General features: G+C 39.8%; 1 protein-coding gene across 4 annotated transcripts in view; it reads left to right on the forward strand.

Moving 5' to 3' along the window:
- Heatr6 (HEAT repeat containing 6) overlaps positions 1-17,962 on the forward strand; it is a 33,695-nt gene extending 15,733 nt beyond the window's left edge. For 3 of the 4 annotated variants that reach the window (XM_027950298.2, XM_071602956.1, XM_071602958.1), the window contains 11 exons: positions 2,124-2,330; positions 2,727-2,826; positions 4,592-4,947; positions 5,886-6,008; positions 6,314-6,400; positions 8,807-8,941; positions 10,001-10,123; positions 10,659-10,783; positions 11,908-12,004; positions 13,108-13,312; positions 14,905-17,962. In XM_027950298.2, the coding sequence (XP_027806099.2) occupies positions 2,124-2,330; positions 2,727-2,826; positions 4,592-4,947; positions 5,886-6,008; positions 6,314-6,400; positions 8,807-8,941; positions 10,001-10,123; positions 10,659-10,783; positions 11,908-12,004; positions 13,108-13,312; positions 14,905-15,476 (2,130 nt within the window). In that variant the 3' untranslated portion in view covers positions 15,477-17,962. The remainder of the gene's footprint in view (positions 1-2,123; positions 2,331-2,726; positions 2,827-4,591; positions 4,948-5,885; positions 6,009-6,313; positions 6,401-8,806; positions 8,942-10,000; positions 10,124-10,658; positions 10,784-11,907; positions 12,005-13,107; positions 13,313-14,904) is intronic. The other variant, XM_071602957.1, reaches the window with a different exon arrangement.
- Positions 17,963-24,197: the final 6,235 nt, after the last annotated feature.

The following is a 24,197-nucleotide window of genomic DNA, read 5'->3' on the forward strand; positions in this document are numbered from 1 at the left end:
AGAACTATGCACACTGATGTTTATAAGATTGAAAAGTCATCCATCATTGTAAATATTCAGACAGTAAAGCATAATCAACAAAATGAGCTCTCTGGAGAGTTGTACCTATTATGATTTGCTTGTACACCAGTAATTTCTGCTGGAAGTGCTGATTGGAACTGGTAAACAGGATATTATGTATTGATGTGAGAATAAATGAAGCAGAACTTGAACCAGATTCAGTATCATAAGTAACAATTTTATGATAACAAAGATACATTAAACAGGATTTAAAGGAAATTAACTCAGAACTATAAAAAGTATCAAATTTTCTATGCATTTTTATACCTCAGTGGGAAAAAAATGAACAAGTTTCAATAACATCCCTTTTGTTTCCATCTGTGATAATCATGGATGTTTTCCTCCTTAAGATACCGAAGTTAATTGAGCGACAATTTTTTGTCTTTTTGAACATCAGTTCATTTCTTTTCACAACTTGATTTTTAATTTCATTTCGTTTGTGAGCTTCTGTAATTGTGAGTTTTAATTACCTTCCAAAGAAGTGAAGTTTTAGTATAACGTCTATCTTTTTCAGGACAGACCAGCCATCCAATCATCAGTTGGCAAACTATGAACTATAATCAAATCAAATCTAGCCCACCACCTATTTTGTATGACCTACAAGCTAAGAATGATTTAGATGCTGTTAAATGTTTTTTTAATAATTATAAGGAGAATAAAATTTCATGATATGTGAAAAATATGTGGAATTCAGATTCCATTATCTGTAACGTAAGTAAAGTTTAATTGGAACACATCCACATTTATTCCTTTACACAGTGCCCATTCTACCAGAGCGGAGTTGAGTGGTTGTGACCGAGACAGTGTGACCTACAAGTCTAAAATATAAAATATGGACTATGGCCCTCTACAGAAAGAGTTTGCCAGCTCCTGATCTCAGTTCTTGGATCAGCTAATTTGTGTTCATGGTCTTGCTCCTCACACATAAGCACAGTTTTCTAATGCATCGTCAGTCCCCTAACTTAAGTGGGCGTGTGTAATTCTGAAGACTCATGCTACATATTTCACATTTGTTTTCAGAGCAATAAATCTTTAGATTTTTTTTATGATGCCACTCTTCAAAAGACCTGAGAAGTGATTTATTATTTGGTTATTTGAAGATAATATAGTTGAAGGCTTTCTGGAAAACCTTTTTGTTTACTCCAAATTCAGATTATGTTTGTTTCATGTTGAGTCAATATTTAGATTAGATCCTAGAATTGTAACATTGATTCTCTGCTTTGAAAAAAAATGTGACCCAAAAGTGTTTAATTGGCATTTTGGGGTGAACTGGCCAAAGAGGGCACAGTATCTTTTCTGTAGTAATAGATCTGCATTTGTTACCTATATTCTGTTTTGGTTCAATTGGCTTTCATTTTTTTTTTTTTTTCATGTCTGAGTTTTAGTACCACAAAATCATCTGAGGACCAGTTAAAAGTAATCTTTTAACCTTATAAAGAGAATCTTGATTCACGAATACTTTCCTGACATACAATAGCCCATGACTGCTTTTATTTTGTTTATCAGATATTCTCACTACAAGCAATATTATTTCTTACACATGAGAGTGTTTCTAAAAGTTGGATCACTTATGGTGCTCGCTGAGTATACACTAGATCCTGCCGTCTTGTTTAACTTAGAGCACTTAGATGCTTCAGAATAGACTATAAAGCAGAATGTTCTCAGGAAATTTGATACAAAATAGGCTCTTAGGTCATGCATATTTTTCCTACCCTGTGGGTTCTTTAGTTCTCTCTTTTTAGTTGGCTGTATGCTGAATAAACTAGGCCTCTATCTTTAAATTATTCTCATGTTTAGAATTTCAGGGGTTTGTGTTATAGTGTTACTTATGTTTATGCCTTACTATAAGAAAACCTAATAGCAATGTGATTTAAGGTTCATTTTTAGATGTGGGGTACAAAGGAGCTAGTTCATGGCTGCTTTCAGGACTTGATAGATAATCTCATTTCCTTTAGTCTTCTTGTTAAGATGACTTAAGTACTTTGAACATTAAATATATGTGGGAAAAAGAGACTGTGGCTCCTGATTTTTAACTAACGAGTGTGGCCATCCTGAAATTTCAGACACGTGCCTGTGCTCTGCAAGTGTTATCTGCTATACTGGAAGGCTCGAAGCAGTTTCTGTCTGTTGCTGAAGATACCAGTGACCACAAAAGGGCTTTCACTCCCTTCTCTGTTATGATTGCTTCCAGCATTAGGGAGTTGCACAGATGTCTTTTGTTAGCTTTGGTGGCAGAGTCGTCTTCACAGACCCTAACTCAGATAATTAAGGTAAATGTTCCAAGGTACCTGTGAGTTCCAGAAAAGGTTTCTCTGGTTCAGTGTTGTATAATATCTTACATAGTCCAAAAGTAACTTAACCTAAGAATATAACTAAATAATAAATGTATTAAAGATATCCTATTTGGAAGATTGTACCTACCTGTCTGATGTAACCTATAATATCTCTATGTCCAAATAAATGATTTGCTAAAAATACTCTTTTTGCTTTAGTATTAAGTTGTACCAATGTATCAAATTTTAAACAAGTTATTTTTTTAAAGAAAAAAAAAAGAAAAGGATTTTCCTTAAGCATAAAAGATCTTTTAAACTAAGTGCTATGAAATTTTGTTTCTATGCTATGATTTAGTCAGGCCTATTGATGAGCTATTTTTTTGTGATTTACAGTGCCTTGCAAATTTAGTATCAAATGCCCCTTACAACCGTCTGAAACTCAGCCTGTTGACCAAAGTCTGGAACCAGATAAAACCTTATATCCGCCACAAAGGTTGGTAGTGTTTTAAAACCAATTACTTCTTTATTCAGTCAAATGGAAAATATTAGTAAATTTTTTTAAAAAGTATTCAGAGCATTTTTGCAACTCTTAAGAGATCTCTACTTTTTCTCTTCAGCTTTTCACAGCTACCAGTGATGTTCTACTTTTTCCCCCTCAAACCCCTACAGAAGAAAATGAGATGGAGAATGAATTGTAAAGTTTAATGCCCCTTTGATGCTTCATGGCAGTGACTAGAGTGTTCCTTTAGAATTAGGAATGAGCCAAGTGCAAGTGGATTATTAGCTTTAGGCATAAGTAGAAAATGGATGAAAGGACAGGCAGATATCATCATCTTCTTGGAAACAAAAATTGGAATATAGAACATAACTTCTTTAATGTTATCTCTTCTGAAGGCTCAGATAACATCCCTGAACTTCAGATCCCAAATGCAGAGTCTTATTTCTTATTTTCTATTTTACTCTGTTAAACTGAAAATTTTGCAAGCTTTCAGATCAGAACACGTTTGGAAAAGATGAGTTTTTGTGTCAGAATTGTAGAGCAAGAAGGAAACAGATGTTTTCTGTGACATCGTGGGAAGAACACTGGTTCTAGAGTCAGTCTGAGAGTCTGTAGCACAATCCCATTGCCATGGCCCTTACTGAGCCTGAAATTCCTAACAGCAGGAATTATACCTACTCTATAAGATTTATATATGTTGTAGGTGGACCAATACCTGTATTTTATTTTATTTACTTTTATATGGTGCTGAGGATTGAACCCAGTGCCTTCACACATGCTAGGTGAGCACAACTACCACTGAGCTACAACCCCAGCCCTCCATAAGACTTTTATGAGGCCTAAGTGAGATCCTGCTGTGTAAACTAAGTTCAGTCCACTCCTTACACCAGTGTGTAAAGCAGGACTCAGAAAGATAAAATAAACTCCTCCTACCTTAAGACCTCTCATCACTTTTAGTGGCAAAAAGATTAAAAGAACCCAAATTTCCTCAAGAACTAAACAAATGGTAGAGATATTTCATATTTATGGATAGGAAGACTCAATATTATCAAGATGTCAATTCTTCCCAACTTATCTATAGATTCAGTACAATCCCAGTCAAAATACCAAGTCATTATTTTCATGTCAACTGATTCTAAAGTTTATAAAAGGAAAAAATCCCAGAGTAGCCACATAGCACTGGGTGAGAAAACAAAGTTAGAAGGATTGACACTACCCACCTTCAAAACTTATTATAAAACATTAGTAACTAAGTCAGTGTAGAATTGGGAAAAGGATAGACAGATCAGTGGACTAGAGTAGAGAGCCAAGAAATAACCTATGTTCATATAATCAACTTCTCTATGACAAAGTAAGCAGAGATATTGTTTTCAACAAATGGTGCTGGACATTTTAGCCTTAATGGCTTTTTTAAAAAAATTCTGGGTTCATTCAAGTTTTGTGCATTACATTCAGTTATTGTATCACTTTAGTCTTTGTTAATTGTGTGGTCCCTCCACCCTTTTTTGTTTGTTTTTCATTATACTGATTTTTTGAAGACTCCCAGTCAGTTGTCTTATGGATTATGTAATATTTTCTCAGTGTCAGATTGTTTCTTTATGATGTTGTCCCATGTGTTTCTTACGAACTTGAAATTAGGTCTGGAAGTTTAATTAGACCTAATTAAACAAGGATCTAATAATTCTTACCTACCTGCAGAGGTAACTGATCCTTATGAGAGTGGTTCCTAAGGTAATAGGCTCTGACTTTCCTTTGACAGATGTCAATGTCCGTGTGTCAAGTCTCACACTCTTGGGAGCTATAGTGTCCACTCATGCACCTTTACCTGAAGTCCAGCTACTTCTGCAACAGCCCTGTTCTTCTGGACTCAGCAGTAGCAATTCAGCAACTCCTCACCTCAGCCCTGCTGATTGGTGGAAGAAAGCCCCTGCAGGATCCTCTCTGGAAGAAACATCAGTTAGCTCACCAAAGGGGTCTTTAGAGCCCTGTTGGCTCATTAGACTTTGTATTTCCACTGTTGTACTGCCCAAAGAGGATTGCTATTCAGGTGGGGATACTGGCTCTGCAGCGGGAAGCACTTTTGAACCATCTCCCATGCGACTGGAGGCCCTACAGGTAGAGATTTCATTTCCTCCTTTCTGAAAGGAGGTGGTCATTCCCTTTTCATAGGGTGACTGTGAGAAGTAGGCATATAAAATATTGTAAAAACAAGCCACATTGGGGCTGAGATTGTGGCTCAGAGGTAGAGTGCTCGCCTAGCATGGGCGGGACCCGGGTTCGATCCTCAGCACCACATAAAAATAAATGCATTGTGTTGTGTCCATCTACACCAAAAAATAAATATTTAAAAAAAAAAAAAGCCACATGACATTAGTGGGAGTTGTGTTTTAGCTGTGGGTGGTTTATTTTGGTATTTTGATCAGGTTGCAGGGGGGCTTTGGTTGTAAAATATTGTAAAAGCTATTGTAGGTATCTCAGGTATTATATGATAGGTGGGACAGATGGGTGTAATAGGTATAATAGTTCTGAAAGGAATTATATGATTAATCTTGGAATTCTGCAACTTAAATCTTTAATTTTCAATAAATTCTCTCATTTTGCATCTGCTTAATGAAACAAAATAAATGCTCCTTCAAAGGAATATACTTTTAACTCTGAATAAAAGTATTTGCTCTTTCTATTCTCAGATGTAGTCTAAGACATAGGCTTAGAACTGCTGCTGATTATTTGGATAACATTAAATATATCCTTTAACCTTTTCAGCCTTAGTTTCTTCAGCTGTGAATTCAGTTAATACCTACCTCAAAGGATTACTCAGAGACATGAGATAATATTAAATGAAAAACAATAATAAACTATAAAGCATCATAGAATTATGATATAGTTACTTGATGTTAGCAATAAAATAAAGATTTTGATTGTTTTTCATTTCATTCACATCAGATTTCAGTCACCTGATAAGTGTAAGTGATTTCTCAAATATTGAAATTGTTTTCTAGATACTGCAACCTTGCATTCAGATTTTTGAGATTAATTTCCTGCTCTCTGCGTAGGTGTTGGCTCACCTGGCAAGGGGCTACTTTTCTGTGGCTCAGGTCTACTTGATGGAACTTGGAGAGGTGATTTGCAAGTGCATGGGAGAAGCAGATCCATCCATTCAGCTTCATGGAGCCAAGGTAATTTTCATTAGAAGCCAGATTTCTTAAGGAGTCGTCAGGTAAAGAAGCTATACATTCCTCTATTTTTAATTCTTACCTATAAACCCAAAGAATTGTTTTGGTATTAAATTAACAACATATAGCTATTGATTTTTTCCTCAAAAGAATGCCTCTTTTATAAGAGTTAATGAGAAAAGAAGGAAAATCGCTTAGAAATTATTTTTCCTTATGATTTGAAGTGATCTCCAAACAGAAGTGAGCTGATGTGTTACCTCTGTAGTTCTAATGCTCTGCTTTGACAGTTATTTCTTTTACCTCGGCAGCTTCTGGAAGAACTGGGCACAGGCTTAATACAGCAATATAAACCAGATTCTACCATACCACCTGAGCAGAGAGTACCAGTCTTCTTGGTAAATGCATATCTATTCATAGTTCTTGCTTTTCTTAATGCTTCAGTTACAGTTTTACTTGTCACCTCAGTGATAAAGTGGAATAGATAATATTATTTCTTCCAATGTCACAAGCTATGGTTTATAATCTAGCATGACATGAAACTAACATGAATAGTTTTTATTTGTAATTCAGTATGTAGTAGGATTATACGTAAGGTTCAACCAAGAATAATAAAATCAGTGTTTCTTGTGCATAAAATGGTGGAAAGATTTTGAATCAGAAGGCATAAGATCAGATTTGGAGAGCATCACTTAATGGATGTGGGATTATAAGCATAGTTTCCTCATCGTAAAGAGGAAGGATAATCCTTAAATCATAAGATTGCTGAAAAAGTGAATGAAATGTAAAGGTGCTGGCACATAGTAGGTGCTCAGTGAATGTTAATTTCCTTAACCCCCAATTATGGGGGAAACCGTGATTACTATAAAAATCCTGTGATCTCAGGTTGTTTCTATTGTCCCTACACTGTGCCAGTTATTTGGATGAGGCCACCATTAAAGGTTTCTTCTATTCAGTGCCAAAAGCAAAATCAATTTAGTGTTAGTGATATTTTTTCCCTGTGCCCTCTTCATCCTGCCCCTTCTTTTCCCTTCACAATTTCCATCATCCTTCGAGTATATAAATAATGTCTAACCCTCCTCCCTTCTCGGGGCTGCCATTAAAGATTTCATGTAACCATTCACAGAGAGATGAGATGAGGTTTGCTATCAGACAGAACTAGGTTCGAATCCAAACTTCTCTCCTTGCTAGAAAGTGGCTTTGGATGGCCTCTTAACTGTTCACACTCATCTCTAAAGAAGATAGACTTTCTATACTACTTATCTACTACTAAGTAGTAAATCAACCCTAGCCATGTAGCAGCTTTAAGTGATATACATTTATTTTCTCACACGGTCTAGCTTAGCCATGTGGTTCTGGTCCAGGTCTCATGAGGCTGTGGTCAAGATGCCGCCCAGGGTTGCAGTCAACTTCAGCATGCCAGGGTTGGAGGCTCTTCTTCCAAGGTGGTTTGCTCATTTACCCAGCAAGTTAGCATTGGCTTTTGGCAGAAGGCTCGCTCAGTTCCTCCCCATAAGGACCCCCTCCACAGGGCTGCTTGACTGTCCTGTTGAATGGCAGCCCGCTTCCCTCACAGCAAATGATCCAAGAGGAAGAGCAAGATGGAAGCTGCAGAGTGTCTTATTCCTAGCTTCAGAAGCTTCACATTGTAACTTTCACAGCATCCCTTGGTTACTAGGTCAGCTCTATTCAGTGCAGGAGGGGACTGCACAGAGGTGTAAACATTAGTAGGTGAGAATAACTCTGGGTTACCTTGGAGGCTGGCAACCACACCTGTCTACATTATAATGGATTGGAGTAGGGAGGGCCCAGACTGGGCTTCCAGGAGCTGAAGTAGGAGGAAGATATGACTATTGCATGAATATACAGCAAAACCCAGGCCCATATATATAGGACAGAAACTGGGGTTACCAAAACCACAGGTGGATTTGCAAATGAATGCGAAATACCAGGATTTTTATAAAGCATGGAAATAAAAGCATTCAGATGCCTACCTGAGGGACTTTGAAGTGATATAATTCTTTGAAATGCTGAAAAAAGAGCCTACTGCCCAATTTAAGAGTATCCACTGTGTAAGAACTTTTAAAAGAGTGTCCTGTGGAAGGAACTTTGCACACAGTATCATTATCACAGACTCTACAACATAGATATCTTTGCCCCATTTTATTGAAAAAGAACCAAAGTTTAGATAGGTTAAGTCACTTGCCCAAGGCTGTAGACAGGAAGCAGCAGCTGCAGGACTTATGCAACTCAGCCTCTGGATCCTGTGCTCCTTGATCTAAAATACATGGTCCCTGGACTATTTTGACACCCTGTGTCACAGGGGATCAGGTTGAAAGAGCCCTAACTAAATGTCGGTTTATCTGGATTCTAGTTGACCTCTGCTGCCTATTAACAAGTTATAGTATCTCATTGTGCCTCATATTCCTTGTGTGAAAAAAGAGATGTAAGTTATGCTGAGGGTTAAAATCAGTTGAAGTACTTCAGGCACTTAGAACAATGCCCAGAATGTGATCAGCTCTCTGAAAACCATTAGCTGTTTTACTGTCATCTTCATCCTTCTCCTCAGTGTCACTGTGGCTGTCTGACTTCATTCCACTGTAGTCTCTTAGTCAATAAAATACGAGGATTTGATTAGTTGTTTTCTAAAGTCTTTTTTATCACCATGGAAGAACCAATGAAGCATTTACAGAAAGCCAGTACCTTAAGGAAACATGTGATAGCTAAGGCCACATGTGGTAGGCTTAGCTTCACTTGGTTCCACTGTGCATCTCAGGCTGTAGTTCTAACTGTGCCTCTTTCAGGTGGTGATGTTCTGGACTGTGATGCTAAAAGGTCCTTTACCTCGAGCCCTGCAGAGTTCAGAGCACCCAACTCTCCAGGCGAGCGCCTGTGACGCCCTGTCTTCCATCTTGCCCGAGGCCTTCAGCAGTCTGCCGGTAGCTCAAGCCATTTTCTTCCTCTCATACTGCCCTGAGCATCACAGTTCAAGTTTGATTCTTTTTTATTTTGAAATATTTTCAGTGTTATCTATAAGGAAGAGGAGATTATTGTATTTGAGTTTGGCGTGAGGGCAGTGGGAACAACAAACGGGAGAACTTTTAATCTGTCAGACAGCTGTTTCTCCCGGTGCTTTAGAAGGTGGGCGGTAGAAGAGTTAGCACAGTAGCTCTGGGACTGTCTTAACTTTTATAGAACTTAATAATATTATCTTAAGATGGGAGTCATGTGAAAAATAACATAAAAGTAGGTGAAAATATTTAGATATGATGCCAACACATGGTATTTGTCCTAGCCCATTTGGGCTGCTAAAATAAAATACCATAAACTGGGTGACTTTTAAAAAACAGCAATTTATTTCTCAGAGTTCTGGAGGCTGGAAGTTCTAAGATCAAGGCATCTACAGAGTTGGTGGTGTTAGGTGCTCAATCTCTGATTCATAGGTGGCCCTGTCTAGCTCACGGGGTGGAAGGGGCAAGACAGCTCTTCAGGTCCTCATTTAAAATGGCATTAATCTCACTCACGAAGGTTCTGTCCCCATGACCTGATCACCTCCCAAAGGCCCTAGGACCTATTACTGTCACCTTTTGGGTAAGGTTTCAACATATGAATGTGGCAGGGGCATAAACATTTAGACCATAGCAGTATCCAAACTGCTGCTTTTCTTTAATCTTCAGCAGAATTTGCATCCGTTTTTATTTATGTAAATTAGCTCTTATAAAAAATGCAAGTTTAATGGAATAAAAGGATAAAAAATTGCCTAATTCACACAGTAGAAAGCTTGGATGTGATGAGATGCTGTGTGTGCCTTGCACAAAGTGGATTCTCAGGTCAATGTTGAGTCTGAATGGAACCTGCGCTAACACAGGGTAGCCTGCCCTGAGATCACAGTGCATTCAGCTCCTGAATATGAACAGGTACTTCATAGTCATTTTGGGGAAACTTTGGCTCATAATTATTTCATTTTGCTTTTCCCTTTGTCACCCTTCTCGTTGCAGAATGACAGGCAGATTTTGTGCATTACAATGCTACTCGGATTGAATGACAGCAAGAACCGTTTAGTGAAAGCTGCGACATCGCGGGCCCTTGGAGTCTATGTGCTTTTTCCTTGTCTCAGACAGGTCAGAGTGAGCTCATTTAGCTCTTCTTTTTCTATTTATAATCCATATCACCACTTGTTTGTGGATATAAAGCTCCTGAGTTGGGCAGTAAAGGAAATTAACTTTTTTTGTAATCTGATTTCTTTAATTGCTACAAAATTTTGGTAATGCCTATAGTTCGTTTATTTCAAATTACTTAGCACACCACCTGGGACCTAGGTATTCAGTGAATGCTTATGAGTGGCTATGAGACAGTACCATGTGATAGTAATAATTTAAAAAGCTGATGGTTTTACTAAGAAAGAAATGAAGTTCTCCATCACTCTTATTTGTGATCTTCTTACTGAGAAGTTTCTAGTGAATAGGGTGTGTTTTGGAAATGTATTTTATTGTCAGAACAACACTTCCTGAAGAACAGAATTCACAGATAACTGTCACAGGCCAGGTTTGAATCAAATTTTGCAATAAAGGTTGTAGCTTTGTGTAAAATAAATTTGAGAATTTCAGAAGCAGCATTGTGAACTCAAAGTAATGCAGTGTTTGGTTCATCTTACAGGATGTCATATTTGTTGCAGACACAGCAAATGCCATACTGATGTCACTTCAAGACAAGTCTCTGAATGTCCGTGCCAAAGCAGCCTGGTCCCTGGGCAACCTGACAGACACTCTGATTGTCAACATGTAGGTGACTCAGCCTGTTTTCCCTGGGTGACTTCTAAGGTGGAGGTCCCAAGAGAGTATCTTTTATCCCTACTATGAGAGAATTATTAGTAATTCCCCCATATTATCAGTCTTACTGATTTATTTTGTTTTATATTCCTTTAAATAATAAGATTAATTAGCTGCTCTTAACACATATTGGGAATTCTATGTACAAAATATACATAATATTTTATATATATTTGTATGTATAAAATATATATGTATTAATTATATACATAAAAATTACATGTATAAAAATACTGTATGCTGATATAAAAAAATATATCCACATTATAGAAAATATAAAAATAGAAATCCAAAACCTTAGTAATGGTTACTCTACTTTTAAAATATAATGTTTATATTTTTATAAATAATATATTCACAAGTTAAAAAAGATTGAAACAGTACAAAGGCATATTCAGTATAAAACCTATCTCCTACCTGAACACCCACATCCCCCTTCTCAGAAATATTTGTTGTTATTCGTACACAGGTATCCTGCTTTTTATCTCTTAACCCTGTAAAACTGATGTGTAAGTCACATGTATAAGCATTCTCCATTATTGGCTTCTAATAAGTACTTATTTTTTATTTGGTCATTGCTATGTGATGAATTTTTAACCCACTATGCCTAAGCATTTCTTTTAGACTTCAGGTTTGTAGGCTTCTGTCCACAGTGAACATTTTTGTGCATAAAATTTCCCTTTTGAGGTATTCCCTTTGGATACATTCCTTGGTATCGAACTGCTGAGTCAAGAAGTACATACTGAAACAGGCACAGTGGCACATGCCTGTAATACCAGCTACTCAGGAGACTGACACGTTCAAGTCTAGCCTGGGCAATGTCTCAAAAACTAAAAAGGGCTGGGGATGTAGCTCAGTGGTAGAGTACCCCTGGGTTCAATCCACAGAAACACTAGGAAAAAAAGAGAGCAAGAGAGAGATACATACATCCTGTAAGTTCTTGCTGTGATCTGAACAGCTTTGTTAAGCTGTTTTCCTACAGTTTTTGTAGTTATACTAAGTGAGTATATTTTTATATGTACATATTTAAGTGGGGTTTACCTTTTAACCTATTTTGTATGCTTTGGGTGGTACAGGGAAATACCAGACCCAAGTTTCCAAGAAGAGTTCTCTGGTCTCCTGCTCTTAAAAATGTTGCGGTCAGCAATAGAAGCCTCCAAGGACAAGGACAAGGTAAACTAAGAACAACACCTAGTATTTCTTGTTTAAATACTTGGGTGTTTATAGTCGTACCATAGCTGGTAGCTCAGTGTGATGTAAAGTTCTTCAAACTGTCACAGCAAATGTCTCCTCTTCAAAGGGAGTGGAAAGTATACTCAGGATATAACTAGGCCCCCTCTACACTTGTACAGTTTCTTTATTGTCTCTAATGTCATGAAAAATATCAGAGCCCATTGTAATATTACATGATATATTCATATTTTTTCTAATATTGTTCTGTTATTTCCCAAAACATTTGTAAGTGGAATTGACAAATCAAAAAGATGAGGAGCCCCTGGCTTTGAATATCTCCTATTACATAATATAAACTCAAAAAGCATAGGCCTGGGCCTTAGGTCAAGTGGACATGGATTCAAGTCCTGGATTCCCCTTTTATAGTAGGTGACTCTGGTGTGTTCTTTAGATTCTCTGAAGTTCAGTTTTCTCACCTGGAATATGGGAGTCATTGCATATACTTCACTAGACTCTGAGGTGCCTTATGGTAAAGCACCTAGCATAGTACCTGACCCAGACCAATGCTTTATTTAGTACAGTGGTTCTGAGAACCTAGTAATCACCTGAGAAGCCCTACCTCAAAGTAATTCAATCAGAATTTTTGGGTTAGAGTCCAGGAAATAGGTATTAAAAACAAAAACAAAACCTTGGATAATTCTAGTATGTTGCAAAAATTAAGACATTCAGATCTAATAGAAAATACTGGGCTGGAGTGATGAAGCCTAGCTTCTCCTTCTAGCCTTGCTGCAAAGCAGCCTGGTCCTGTTGTCTTGGGCCTGGTGCTCCATCTCTATAAGGGAAGACACACCTCTCTGAAGTGCAGTCTAGCACCAGCAATCTAGGAGAGGAGCTGTATAGACCTCATCTTTCTGATGGCTCAGAAAATTAACCAGATGTGACCTTGCAGAGTTCCAAGGACTTGCATCCTTACAGGAGGTACATTTCATTAGTCTTCCTGCTTTGAGAAATCTAGTGTCTCCTGGGGTTTTTAAAGCAAAAATTATATTTTCTGAAACATCTCTGGCAAAACAGATTTCTAAGGCTTTTACATTTTATTGTAGGTAAAAAGCAATGCAGTTCGGGCCCTTGGAAACTTGCTTCATTTTCTGCAACCTTCTCATATAGAAAAACCCATATTTGCTGAAATTATTGAGGAGTCTATCCAGGCTCTGATTTCTACTGTTCTGATCGAGGCTGCCATGAAAGTTCGATGGAATGCCTGTTACGCCATGGGAAATGTGTTTAAAAATCCTGCCCTTCCTCTTGGTAAGAAGGTTTCCCTCTTCACTCTAGCAGACAAACTTTTTTTTCACAATGTTTTTTGTCACAGTATTAGAAAACAATGGAACCCCAAATTTGGGGCAATGGCAAAATAAATTATTGTATGCATATTCAACAGAATATTTTGTTACCATTTAAAATTATATTTTCAAAGTTTTTTTTTTATAAACTGGGAAAATAATTCTAAGTTTTTGTAACAAAAACTAAAGCAGAATATTAAATACTTTCTATAGTAAAATCTCAACAGATGGGTAGAGAAGAGGAAAAGGAAATTGACCTAATTATGAATACTGGTTGCCTCTGAATGGAATAATGAGTAGATTTGTTTTCTGTTTTCATTTTCTAAGTTTTCTACAATGAACATATATGGTTTTAACAGTCAAGAAAAATATCAAAAAAATGGAATGGGAAAAAAGGTACAAATATGAAATCCTGTGAGCCCTCGGAACAGAGGTAGATGCCTCATCTAAGGAGGGTGTCTGTCAGTCATATCATCATAACATGACATGTAGCAGGAAATACCATTCAGGGCCAGCAGCTGCTTAGGTGTATGGATTATAGCCCCAGACAGCACTCACTTTGAAGGTCAGCATTTGCCTTATACGTCTGTCTCTCTGACAAAATTTGAATCTAAAAATATGTTCCTAGAGAGGAGGAAATCCTCTCAGCCTGCAGAGCCTTCATCAAGTAAGGGGACCAGAGGGAGCTGGTAGAGAAGTAGCCTCATGACGTTTTCCATTGAGGAGATAGAGCTATCAGCAACCACAAAAGGAAAATGAGACAGGAAACTGACTAGAGATGGCATTGGGATGGTGAGATTCAAGGACCTCAAACAGTGGTCCATTGTAAATAGCAATAGCATCCACAAATTGGAAAGGGCCTATTTGCCTGTCTTCAGAGGCAACAAAGAATAAGGAAGGGCTGGGAGACTTAAAGAAGCTACATTCTACTTCAGGCTGGTCTTGAAGAATAAGGACACCCCAAAACAAAGGTAACTGGGGAGGAGGGAAGCAGGAAGATTTTTCTGAGCCTATGGGAATAGAAGAAAAAAATCTTGAAATTAGAAGTTTTCTTTTTCTTCACAATAAAATGCAAAAGTTGCTATGGCCAAAGCAATGTGTGTATGCTAATCTGGGCGAGGAAATATTCTTTTTGCTAGCATGAACAGGGCTGCTGCATACAGTTGTATGGGTTGTATACTGCTCAACAACGTCCAACTGAGGACAGGTAGGGCTGCAATTCATTCAATGCTCCTTCCAAGTCTTGCCCCTTTGGAGAAAATCTTCCTAGAGAAGAAATCTTTTTTGAATCAGCCAAAGTCCTATGTTAGGTAGTAGAAGTCCTAAGCATGCTGCAGGCTGAGCTAGGTGAAGAGGGAGGTTTGGGGGTCAGTATCCAGTCACTTACCTAGGATCCCACCATTATTCACTCACCACTCTGATCTTACGGGATTATTATAAGAAATAAATGGGCACATTTGGTGACTATATGGAGCACTAGTGTGCATGCCTTCTCCACTGCCCACCCCCAACTTATTTTTATACCTTTAATGGTCTTAATGACGATATTCTTCCTAGGGACAGCCCCATGGACCTCCCAAGCCTACGATGCCCTGACGTCTGTTGTAACATCATGCAAGAACTTCAAAGTGCGTATCAGATCTGCCACTGCCCTTTCCATCCCGAGCAAGAGAGAGCAGTATGGGTCTGTAGAGCAGTATGCTCAGATCTGGAACGCATTGGTCACTGCCTTGCAGAAGAGTGAAGACACCACAGACTTTCTGGAATTCAAGTACTGTGCCAGCCTGCGGACCCAGATCTGCCAGGCACTGATTCACCTCTTAAGCTTGGCCAGCGCCTCAGACCTGCCCTGCATCAAAGAAACCCTTGAACTGAATGGAGATATGGTCCGGTCCTATCTCCTACAGTTTTTAAAATCCGGAACAGAGGGAGATGATCCTGGAGCAGCCCATAGCCCACAAGAAAGAGACCAGGTGGTCAAAATGGCCCTGAAGCATATAAGCAGTATACAGGCACTAACTGGGGACACAGCCGGAAGAGCTATCATGGACTTTTTAGAAAATATTTTGACTATTTATTTTGATGCCTCTGGGTCACAAGTGACACTTCTAGAGTTGTCAGATCGGTGACTATTCCACCATACTTTCCAGATGTCAAACGTGGTCATAAGAAGATGCAAGCTTGAGCATAGGTTATGTGGGATTTAATTTTAACAGACAGGAACAGTTTATCCACTATTTATTTAGAATAGGTTAGCAGCTATTTGATGTCTTCTCAAAGGGCTCAGCTGCTTTGGAGAGTGGCTGCACTGCACTGGTCATGGTCAGGGTATTGAAAGCTCTAACCTGTGCAACCCATACCCCAGGCATCAGGTTGTAGTGTTGGCTGAGCACACTGGGAAATTGTGAAGGGTGTTTAGTCTCAGAAAAAGGAAGGAATTAGAATGTTGTGTATCTCCAGGAACTTTTTTCTTTTATAATAAGCTAATGAAAATAGTGTGGCCACAATCTCCTGTTCTGGTCAGGTCACACTTAGAGAAAGCTTTGAGCTGATCAGATGCTTAGTCAGTCTGCACTAGAACAACTGCATCAGCTGATAAAATCCTGAAAAAGTTCCTCTTAGTAAGTAGTTGCTGTGCCAGGCTCCCCCAGTGCCAACCTCAAGGATCCCCTCAGCCTGTCCACGATTCAGGGGCCAGAGTGAACTCCTAGCATGCAGGAGCCCTGGCCTAGGCCACAACACCGACTCCTATGCAGATTATCTTTTGAGAAGAGTAGCCTCAATTTATGGTGGTTTTTCCACCTTTTAATTTGTGCCTTCAGAAATGATTACTTGTGTAATTTCAGTGGTTGAATAGAAGGGTTTTTAAACTATATTTTGATAATGCCCAAGTAGTGGTGAAAGTCATTTCTCACAGAACAATTATTTACATTTAGATTTTGCATTTGTCTTTTGCCTGCCAACAATTTATTAGAATTTATTTCAAAAAGGAACTTAGGGACATTTAAAAACCAATTAAAATATTCCACAATTACTTTTGACCTAAGATAAATAAGAATCAAGATGTAGAGAATGGGCTCTGGTGATCTAGTACTTAATTACCATTTAGATATTTATTTTAAGGGTTTATGTTTTAAGTTTTTCTCTTTGTCTTTGAGTTGCTCTTTTCTGTCCTTTAACGTGTTGTTCAAAACTGCTACTGAGGCAGTGACAAGGGGACACAGCACTCAGATTTCCTAAAGTCTTCATTTTCCACTAGTAGAGAATTAGTTTCCAAAGAATTAGACCACAGGCATAGTGAAAACACAAAAGAACATTTTTTAAACTTAACCTTCTTTGGAGATGATTCTGAATATGGATTGCTGTAGAGGACCCGGGAGACTGAATCAAACCTGTCCTGACCTACAGGAATTCTGACTCTTCTCAAATCTTGGAACTTCTTTGTCTTTAATACATTAAATGGCAGCTTCTTGACTTGCACTTTTAAGTAAAAATGTGGCTTATATACCTTAATGGCCTGGGGGTTTTTTGAGCTTTTACTGGTGGGTTTCTTGATAAAATATTTATGAAATGTCATTCTTATCTTTTGCTTATCTCAAACAAAATCTCCTTTATTTATATCTTTTTTTTTTTTTTTGAACCTGTAGTTTCTACAAAGGTTTCCAGGCCTGATATGGATGTTCGTGTTTACATAAAGGGAAAGAAAAGATTAAGCATCTCTAGAAATTCCAGGAGTTGGGTCTGGGCATCAGTCTCAAAGGGATGCTGCTTTTCTTACTGAGGCCTCCTGCGCGTGCATCAGAGGGCAGACACCTGTCAACACCTTGGGCTGGTGCCTCAGTAACACTACTAGTACTGAAGCCACCCAGAAAATAGAGTTAGAACTTACTTTAATGCAAAAAGCCCTGCTGATTCAGAATTCTAATTCAAACATTAAATTCTAGGCTGGGGATGTGGGTCAGTGATTCAGAGTTTGCCTAATATGCATGAGATCCTGGGCTCAATCCCCAACACCATAAAGAAGTTTTTTAAAATGTTATACTCTGAAATTTGTTTTGATATTTAAAAGAAAGATTGGAGCTACAATGGCTGGAGCCTTCTTCATTAGATGGACAGCATTGAGACTCATCTTCGAACCTTTTCTGAGATCAATATAAAACCTGCTAACTGCCACTCTCTTCTAAAACTCTAGAAAGACATCCATGTAACCCCGCTCTGTGATATTAGTCAGTAGTGAGGCGGGTGTCCTACAGAGATGAGAGCAGATTGAAACCTCCTCTTGAACATAGAGACAAAGACGTCCTTGATTTTGGTAGTCATAGGTGAATGTTGACCAAAGTGACACCACACCATCTTTCCAACCTAAGAGCGTAGTGAGTTACTTTGGTTCATTCAGCCTTTACTTCATTAAAATGGCAGTGACGAAGAGCTGGGCTTAAACCCAGGCTCTGTAGATTTCTGTCTGTGGAAGTTCCCTAACCTCTTGTGTCTTAGTCTTTTATCTGTGAAATGGAGATAATGGTATCTTCTTTGTAATGATGTTAAAATGATTAGATTAATCAATACATGGAAAGTTCTTAGAACATCTCTGGCACTCAATAAATATCAAACATTTCTTTCCTTGCATTTTTGGTGTCCTGGGCAGAGATACTGCCAACATTCCAGCAGTCCCTGTGAGGACAACAGCTGGATTCCCTCAGCTGTACTTTTAGGTGAGGCGATAGCTGGGATGTCTCGGGAACCTGGATCCATCAGTGGAGAGGCACCACCACAGGATTTCCAGTCTGCCAACAAGAGCCTCAGTACTGTCCCCACAAGTTCCTCAAGGGGAAGCAAGGGATAGGCCACATTGACCCTTTTTCTGCTTCTGCCTCTTCACCCATCCCAAGAGCCAGTCTTCAGAATCTACAGATCCAGCTTGTACAAGCTCCAAAATTACACCCAGTTTTAAAGGACAGCTCTGCTACTTAATAACTATGTCCTCTGGCAAGTTATCTCTAAAGTGGGGCTAACAGTTTCTCACGAGTTGTTCAGAAGCAAGTAACACAACATGAGAAGCACCTCGTTCAGGCCTGGTAGGGGCCCCTTGCTGCTCTTTTTTTGGCATCCTCCTTGGGCTGGGATGTCTCCATCAGCACACTGCGGGGGAACCTTGAGGAAGGAAGGAGGTCTGGCTGCTTCCAGTGCACACCTTGAGTCCTCAAGCCTGAGCTAAAGGGTCCTCAGCTCCACTGGATGACATTGTGCCAGGGTTAGCGGGGGGGGGGGGGGGGGCAAGTATCAGATAATGATTGTATGTGCATTTGTCATTTCTGTCCACATCCCTGAGGACCACCACCACCATCAGGAGCAGAGGCTTACGGTTATAATGGGAGAGGAGGACATTGGTGGAACACCCTCTCTGGGAGTGTCATGAGAGCTGTTGCTCTCTTCCACCCCATGTCCAACTAGGATTTACTAAAGAAATGCAGGCAAGTTCTATTAATAAAATGCTATCACATTAATTTAAAAATGCTATCACACCAAATTGAAAAAGCCAAACAGTCATTTTTATGGATGCTACAAGAGTATAAAAAAATATTGTCTTTTTCCAAGCAAAATTCCTTTTAAAACAATAAGGAATTTAAAAGATACTTCACCAATATAATAAAACATATCTTAGCAGTGACTTCTCCTTTAAAAACTCAGAATCAAAATAAGCAAACCTAAGTGTCATTACTGTCTCCCAATATTGTACACAATTTAATAGCCAATGTGATTAAATAAGCCAAAAATAAAATTTAAAAAATTTTTTCAAGCAATTCCAAATTATCGTTACATAACACCAGCCTGAGAGACTGAATTCACAGATGATTATGTGCAGAAATGAAGAAAGTAAATCAACTCAGAAAATAATAGAATGAATAGAAACAAACAGTAAAACATAACTGCTTTCCGAGGCAGTCAAAGAAGGAAAATCAAAACTGTCTTTCTAGCCAGAAGACCAGTCTTTCTTCTCACTACTGGTCACCCTTAGCCAACAGTATGCCAGGGACAAATAGGACTAAGTGACTAAGAATATTTTGGAATGAATTAAAACCATTCATTAAAAATGAATCACTGGTACTCAAAAGATGGGCTCTAATTTGTGCTTTACTGTGAATGGTCATAACTAATATCTATTGGCTACTTTTTATTTGCCAAATATTGCAAAATTTTTCTTAGCTGCTTTATCTTAATGCATTTTTTAAAATATTTATTTTTTACTTATAGGTGGACACATATCTTTATTTTACTTTTTTTATGTGGTGCTAAGGATCAAACCCAGGGTCTGACGTGTGCTAGGTAAGCGCTCTGACTCTGAGCCACAATCCCAGCCCTATTTTAATGCATTTAAAACTCCTAAAACATCCTGTGACAGACAAGAATATACTTTATAGCTTTTTAGTTCCTTAAAAATTTCAGTCCTCTTTGGTTCTTTTTAATTTTCTTAGCAAATTTTTAAAAGTACCAGCAAGCACTTGGATACCCAGTGGCAGTAAATTTCAGCAGTGTGGTAGAAAGGCCAGCAGAGGGAGACAGAGAACACAAAGTAGTTCAGATTCTGCTTTTACAAGCTGTTTATTGGGTTGCTGTCATTAAAAACATTAGTTCAAATCCAGATGTATATTGAAATCATCCAAGTGAATTTTTTTTTTTTTTTTGTACGAGGATTGAACCCAGGGGCGTTTAACCACTGAGCGACATTCCCAGCCCTTTTTATGTTTTATTTAGAGACAGGGTCTCACTGAGTTGCTTAAGGCCTTGTTAAATTGCTGAACTTTGAACTCATGATCCTCCTTCCTCAGCCTCCCAAGCTGCTGGAATTACAAGCATGCACCACCTTGCCTGACCTTTAAGGCCCATTGATGGGCAGGTGCCCTCTGAGTTTAGTGGTCTGAGATATGGCCTTGCCATTGGAAGTTTTTAAAACTGCACAAGTGATTCTGATGGCAGCAAAGTCTGAGAACTGCCACTTTGGAACATGCTACAATGGTGGTCTCAACCTGTGTGCACAGCGGTGTTGCAGAATCACCTGGGAACTTTGAAACACAGACCTAGGTTGTTGTAGTCTTAATCTCCTGAAACAGTGTCTGCTGAAATGGTGATACAGAGAACTTAAGATAGTTAAATACATAATCAGTACTAAGTCTGAGTCTCATATGGAGTTCTAACATATCAGACTAACATTAGGTATCATATGTTTTAAAGAAATTTGGGGCAGGTTGGGGGTGGACATCAGCTCCTGCATGCTAGGCATATACTCTACCACTGAGCTATACCCCCAGCTCCTCAAAAAAAATATTATAGGAGAAAAGTCTTAATTGAGAGAACAAAAACTATCAGCTTTATTTTTGCTCTGGAAATGGATACAAGACTAGCTTGGCCACCCCTGAGCCATCTTCTGCTCACAGCGGTGGTTTTCCCACAGTGGGACAGGATTTTCCTCTCCAGAGAAGGCGAGGCGTCAGGTGTCCGGTGTCAGGTGCCAGAGCAATTACAAAGTTGTGTTTGGTTGATCCATGGAACCGTCCTGGGAAAAATAGGATGGCTCAATACAGTGGATTCCCAGTCTTCACAGGGTCTGCTCCCTGAATTTGTCTTCACTTTTCTTTATCAAAGTGTTTTAATTATTTTAATATTAGAGCTATTATAAAACAATTTTCTAAATAACATGTATTTTCCAGTATTATAAAAGTAGCGTGTCTTTAATGTGGAATACTTGGGGAAAAACACAGAAGTGTGTATATGTAAAAATTACCTGCTATCCCCTGAGAAAAACCAATGTTGTCATTTCAGTGTTTTATTACAGACTTTTGTATGTGTGTACATGTGGACTTATATACACCTCAAATGTGTGTTTGTGCAAGTACACAATCTCATATGTCTCATGGGGAACTGAACTACAAAGCTGTGGTCATAAGACATTTTTTGTAATCTACTATTTTACTTAATGGTAGGTTGTAAGCATTGATGATTCTTCTAAAACATGGCTTTAATAATTACATAATAGTCCATTGTATTGATATACAATAATTTAACCAATTCTCTAATGTTGGATGCTGTTTTCTAATTTTTAGTTGATTTACATGTAACTCTTTTTTTTTTTTTTTGGCTACCAGGAATTGAACCCAGAGGCACTTAACCCCTGGGCTACATCCCCAGTCCTTTTTACTTTTTTATTTTGAAACAGGATCTCACTAAGTTGCTTAGGACTTCACTAAGTTGCTGGGGCTGGCTTTGAACTTTCAATTGTCCTGCCTCAGCCTCCTGTGCCACCATGTAACACTTTAATCTCTATTTGCACCTTGAATGAGGGACGTGAGGCCGAGATGTGACTTCATCACTTCCCAAGCACTTGGCCAGCTGTTTGCACTGCTGATCTAATACCCAAACCCTCCTTTCCGCATGGCTTGGGAATGTCTCCCTGCTCATTCCTGCAGGTCTCTGTGGGCCTTCCCCCTCTGTTCATTCCACTGCACTTGTATTCTCATACAAGCCCAGACTTCTTTAACATCCTAACAGAAAGCTCAGTGGCCAGGTGACCAATTTATACTAGACTGGTCTCATTTGGTTCCTGGACTGGATAGAGTCTGACCACCTTTTGCTTGAGAACGTGGGCTGTAGCTATTTATTGCTGAATTTTCTTTCTTTATTTTTGTGGTACTAGGGATCAAACCCAGGGCCCTGTACATGCTTTGCAAGTGACCACCACTGGGCCACATTCCCAGCCCTAGAACTGAATTTTATAGCAAGCATTTTCTAGCCAAGAAGAAAGAGGGTATTGAAGATTGTAGAACCAACCCTTCTTAATAATTCCAGTTGTGTTCCTTAAGAACACCAATACTGGGGCTGGGACTGTAGCTCAGTGGTAGAGCGCTTGCATAGCATGCATGAGGCACTGGGTTTGATTCTCAGCACCACATAAAAATATATGTCAAGATCAATGTAATGTTTTGAGCAACTAATAAATTTCTGATGTTAAAAAAAATAAAATAAACAAAATAAAGGCATTTTGTCCACCTACAACTACAAAAAATATTTTTAATGAAATAGAACACTAATACTGCAACAGTACATCACAAATGCCTGTTACCTCGCAGTCTCCTACCAGGCCTCAAGTAGCTCCTCCTGTCCATTCACCTTTCTATCTCCCACCCAGGCCCAGGCCAGGCACCCTCCCGAAGGCTCTGAGAAATCTGTCGAATTAATTGGGAAAGTACTAAATCAATCAGAGTCTCTCTCTCTCTCTCTCTCTCTCTCTCTCTCTCTCTCTCTCTCTTCAGTAGTACTGAAGATTGACCCCAGGTACACTCTGCCACTGACCTACATCGCCAGCTCCCTTTTATTTTGAGACAGGGTATCACCAACTTGCCCAGGCTGGTCTTGAACTTGTGATCCTCCTGCCTCAACTTCTGGCTACAGGCATGCGCCAATGCCCCACCACACACAGCTCAAATGTCTGCTTTCAGGGATGAGCAAACTGAGGCCTCTGAGAAAACAGTGGCTTACCCCTGATAACACTGCCCATCGAGGGTGGAGCAGGCATGAATTCGGGTCTTGGAGCTTCCTTTGACCAATGCTGTCCCCTGCACGGCTCTGCCACCATGCTATGTTGAGGCCAAACACAGAAGAAATCAAAATACAAAGAGTAGTTATGACCAGGCTTGTTGGTTTGGGCCATGTTTGACGTTGGTCTTCCCAAACATGGTTCTTCTGCTAGTTCAGACCTGAGAGGAGAACCTTCACCCAGCTGCGCTCTCCACTGGAGCAAAGCCTTCCAGGACTGTCCAGTCCATCCCACCCGCTAAACCTCAAGGGAACGAAGGTCCTAGAGGGGAAATGAGTCACCCAGGGTCACATGGTGGCAGCAGGTCATGACTCCCTTCACGGTGCTCCTCTGATCTTGGGGAAAGGAGGTCATCAACGTGGGCTGAGCAGCGGGGAGGAACCTAGTGATTTCCAGGACAAAGACCCATGGAGGCCTCCAGCACCCTACAGCCTCCAACTCCCTCCAGAGACAGAGAAATCAGTGTGGGGAGCCAGGGGAGAAGAAGCCCCATGGGTAGCGAGCAGGTGGGCCTCGCCCCGCCCAGAGGGACAGTCTGCACTCTACCCATGTTCATATCTGCTCTTTACAGCTTTGTCATGAGGAGGCAATTGCCTTCCTGAGCCTGGAAATTCATAGTGGAGGAAGGGACAAGGACATTTCACCCCAGTCTGGCCCTTTGAAGGTAGACTTGTATGCTATAGTCTGGGTTGGGGCCTTTGTCTTTAGCTTTGGGGGAAGACTGCCCCACCCTGACCCCTGCAGTGCCAACACCTCCTGGCACCTGGCTGAGGCTGGGGAATTGCAGGTAGACGTCACCCTGGGACAGGAATGTGCTAGAACTTGTGGTCCAGGGGAAGGGAGGAGATTGGGGCCAGCTGCATCCCCTAGGATTATTTTGGGAGCTCAGAAGAGTGTGAATGAACAGCTGATAAGGCTGCCTAGGGGGTCCCTGCTCCCAGGTGGACCAGTGGGCATCCATTCCCCCTCCGCCTCCCACCCTCACATGCCACCAGTGAACACGAGTACCACCTGCAGGTCTGTAGCTAGAAATATGGATAACACATGGGCCCTGGCCTTGAGAGTGAGGCTGTGAGGCTCAGTGAGGCTGTCCCTGGGGTTGCAGAGAGGCTGGCTCAGGGCTAAGGAGACAGAGGGTCCCACCCAGCCCACCAAGAGAGAGTAGCCAGGAAGACTCCTAGTGGAGGGTGAAAAAATGGGGAAAGACACTTCAGGTTGGGGGAGTGGTCTCCCAAGGCATGGAGGCAGGGACCAGCTGGCA

The sequence above is a fragment of the Marmota flaviventris genome, chromosome 17 (genome assembly GCF_047511675.1).
Source record: "Marmota flaviventris isolate mMarFla1 chromosome 17, mMarFla1.hap1, whole genome shotgun sequence".
Taxonomy (NCBI): Eukaryota; Metazoa; Chordata; class Mammalia; order Rodentia; family Sciuridae; genus Marmota; species Marmota flaviventris.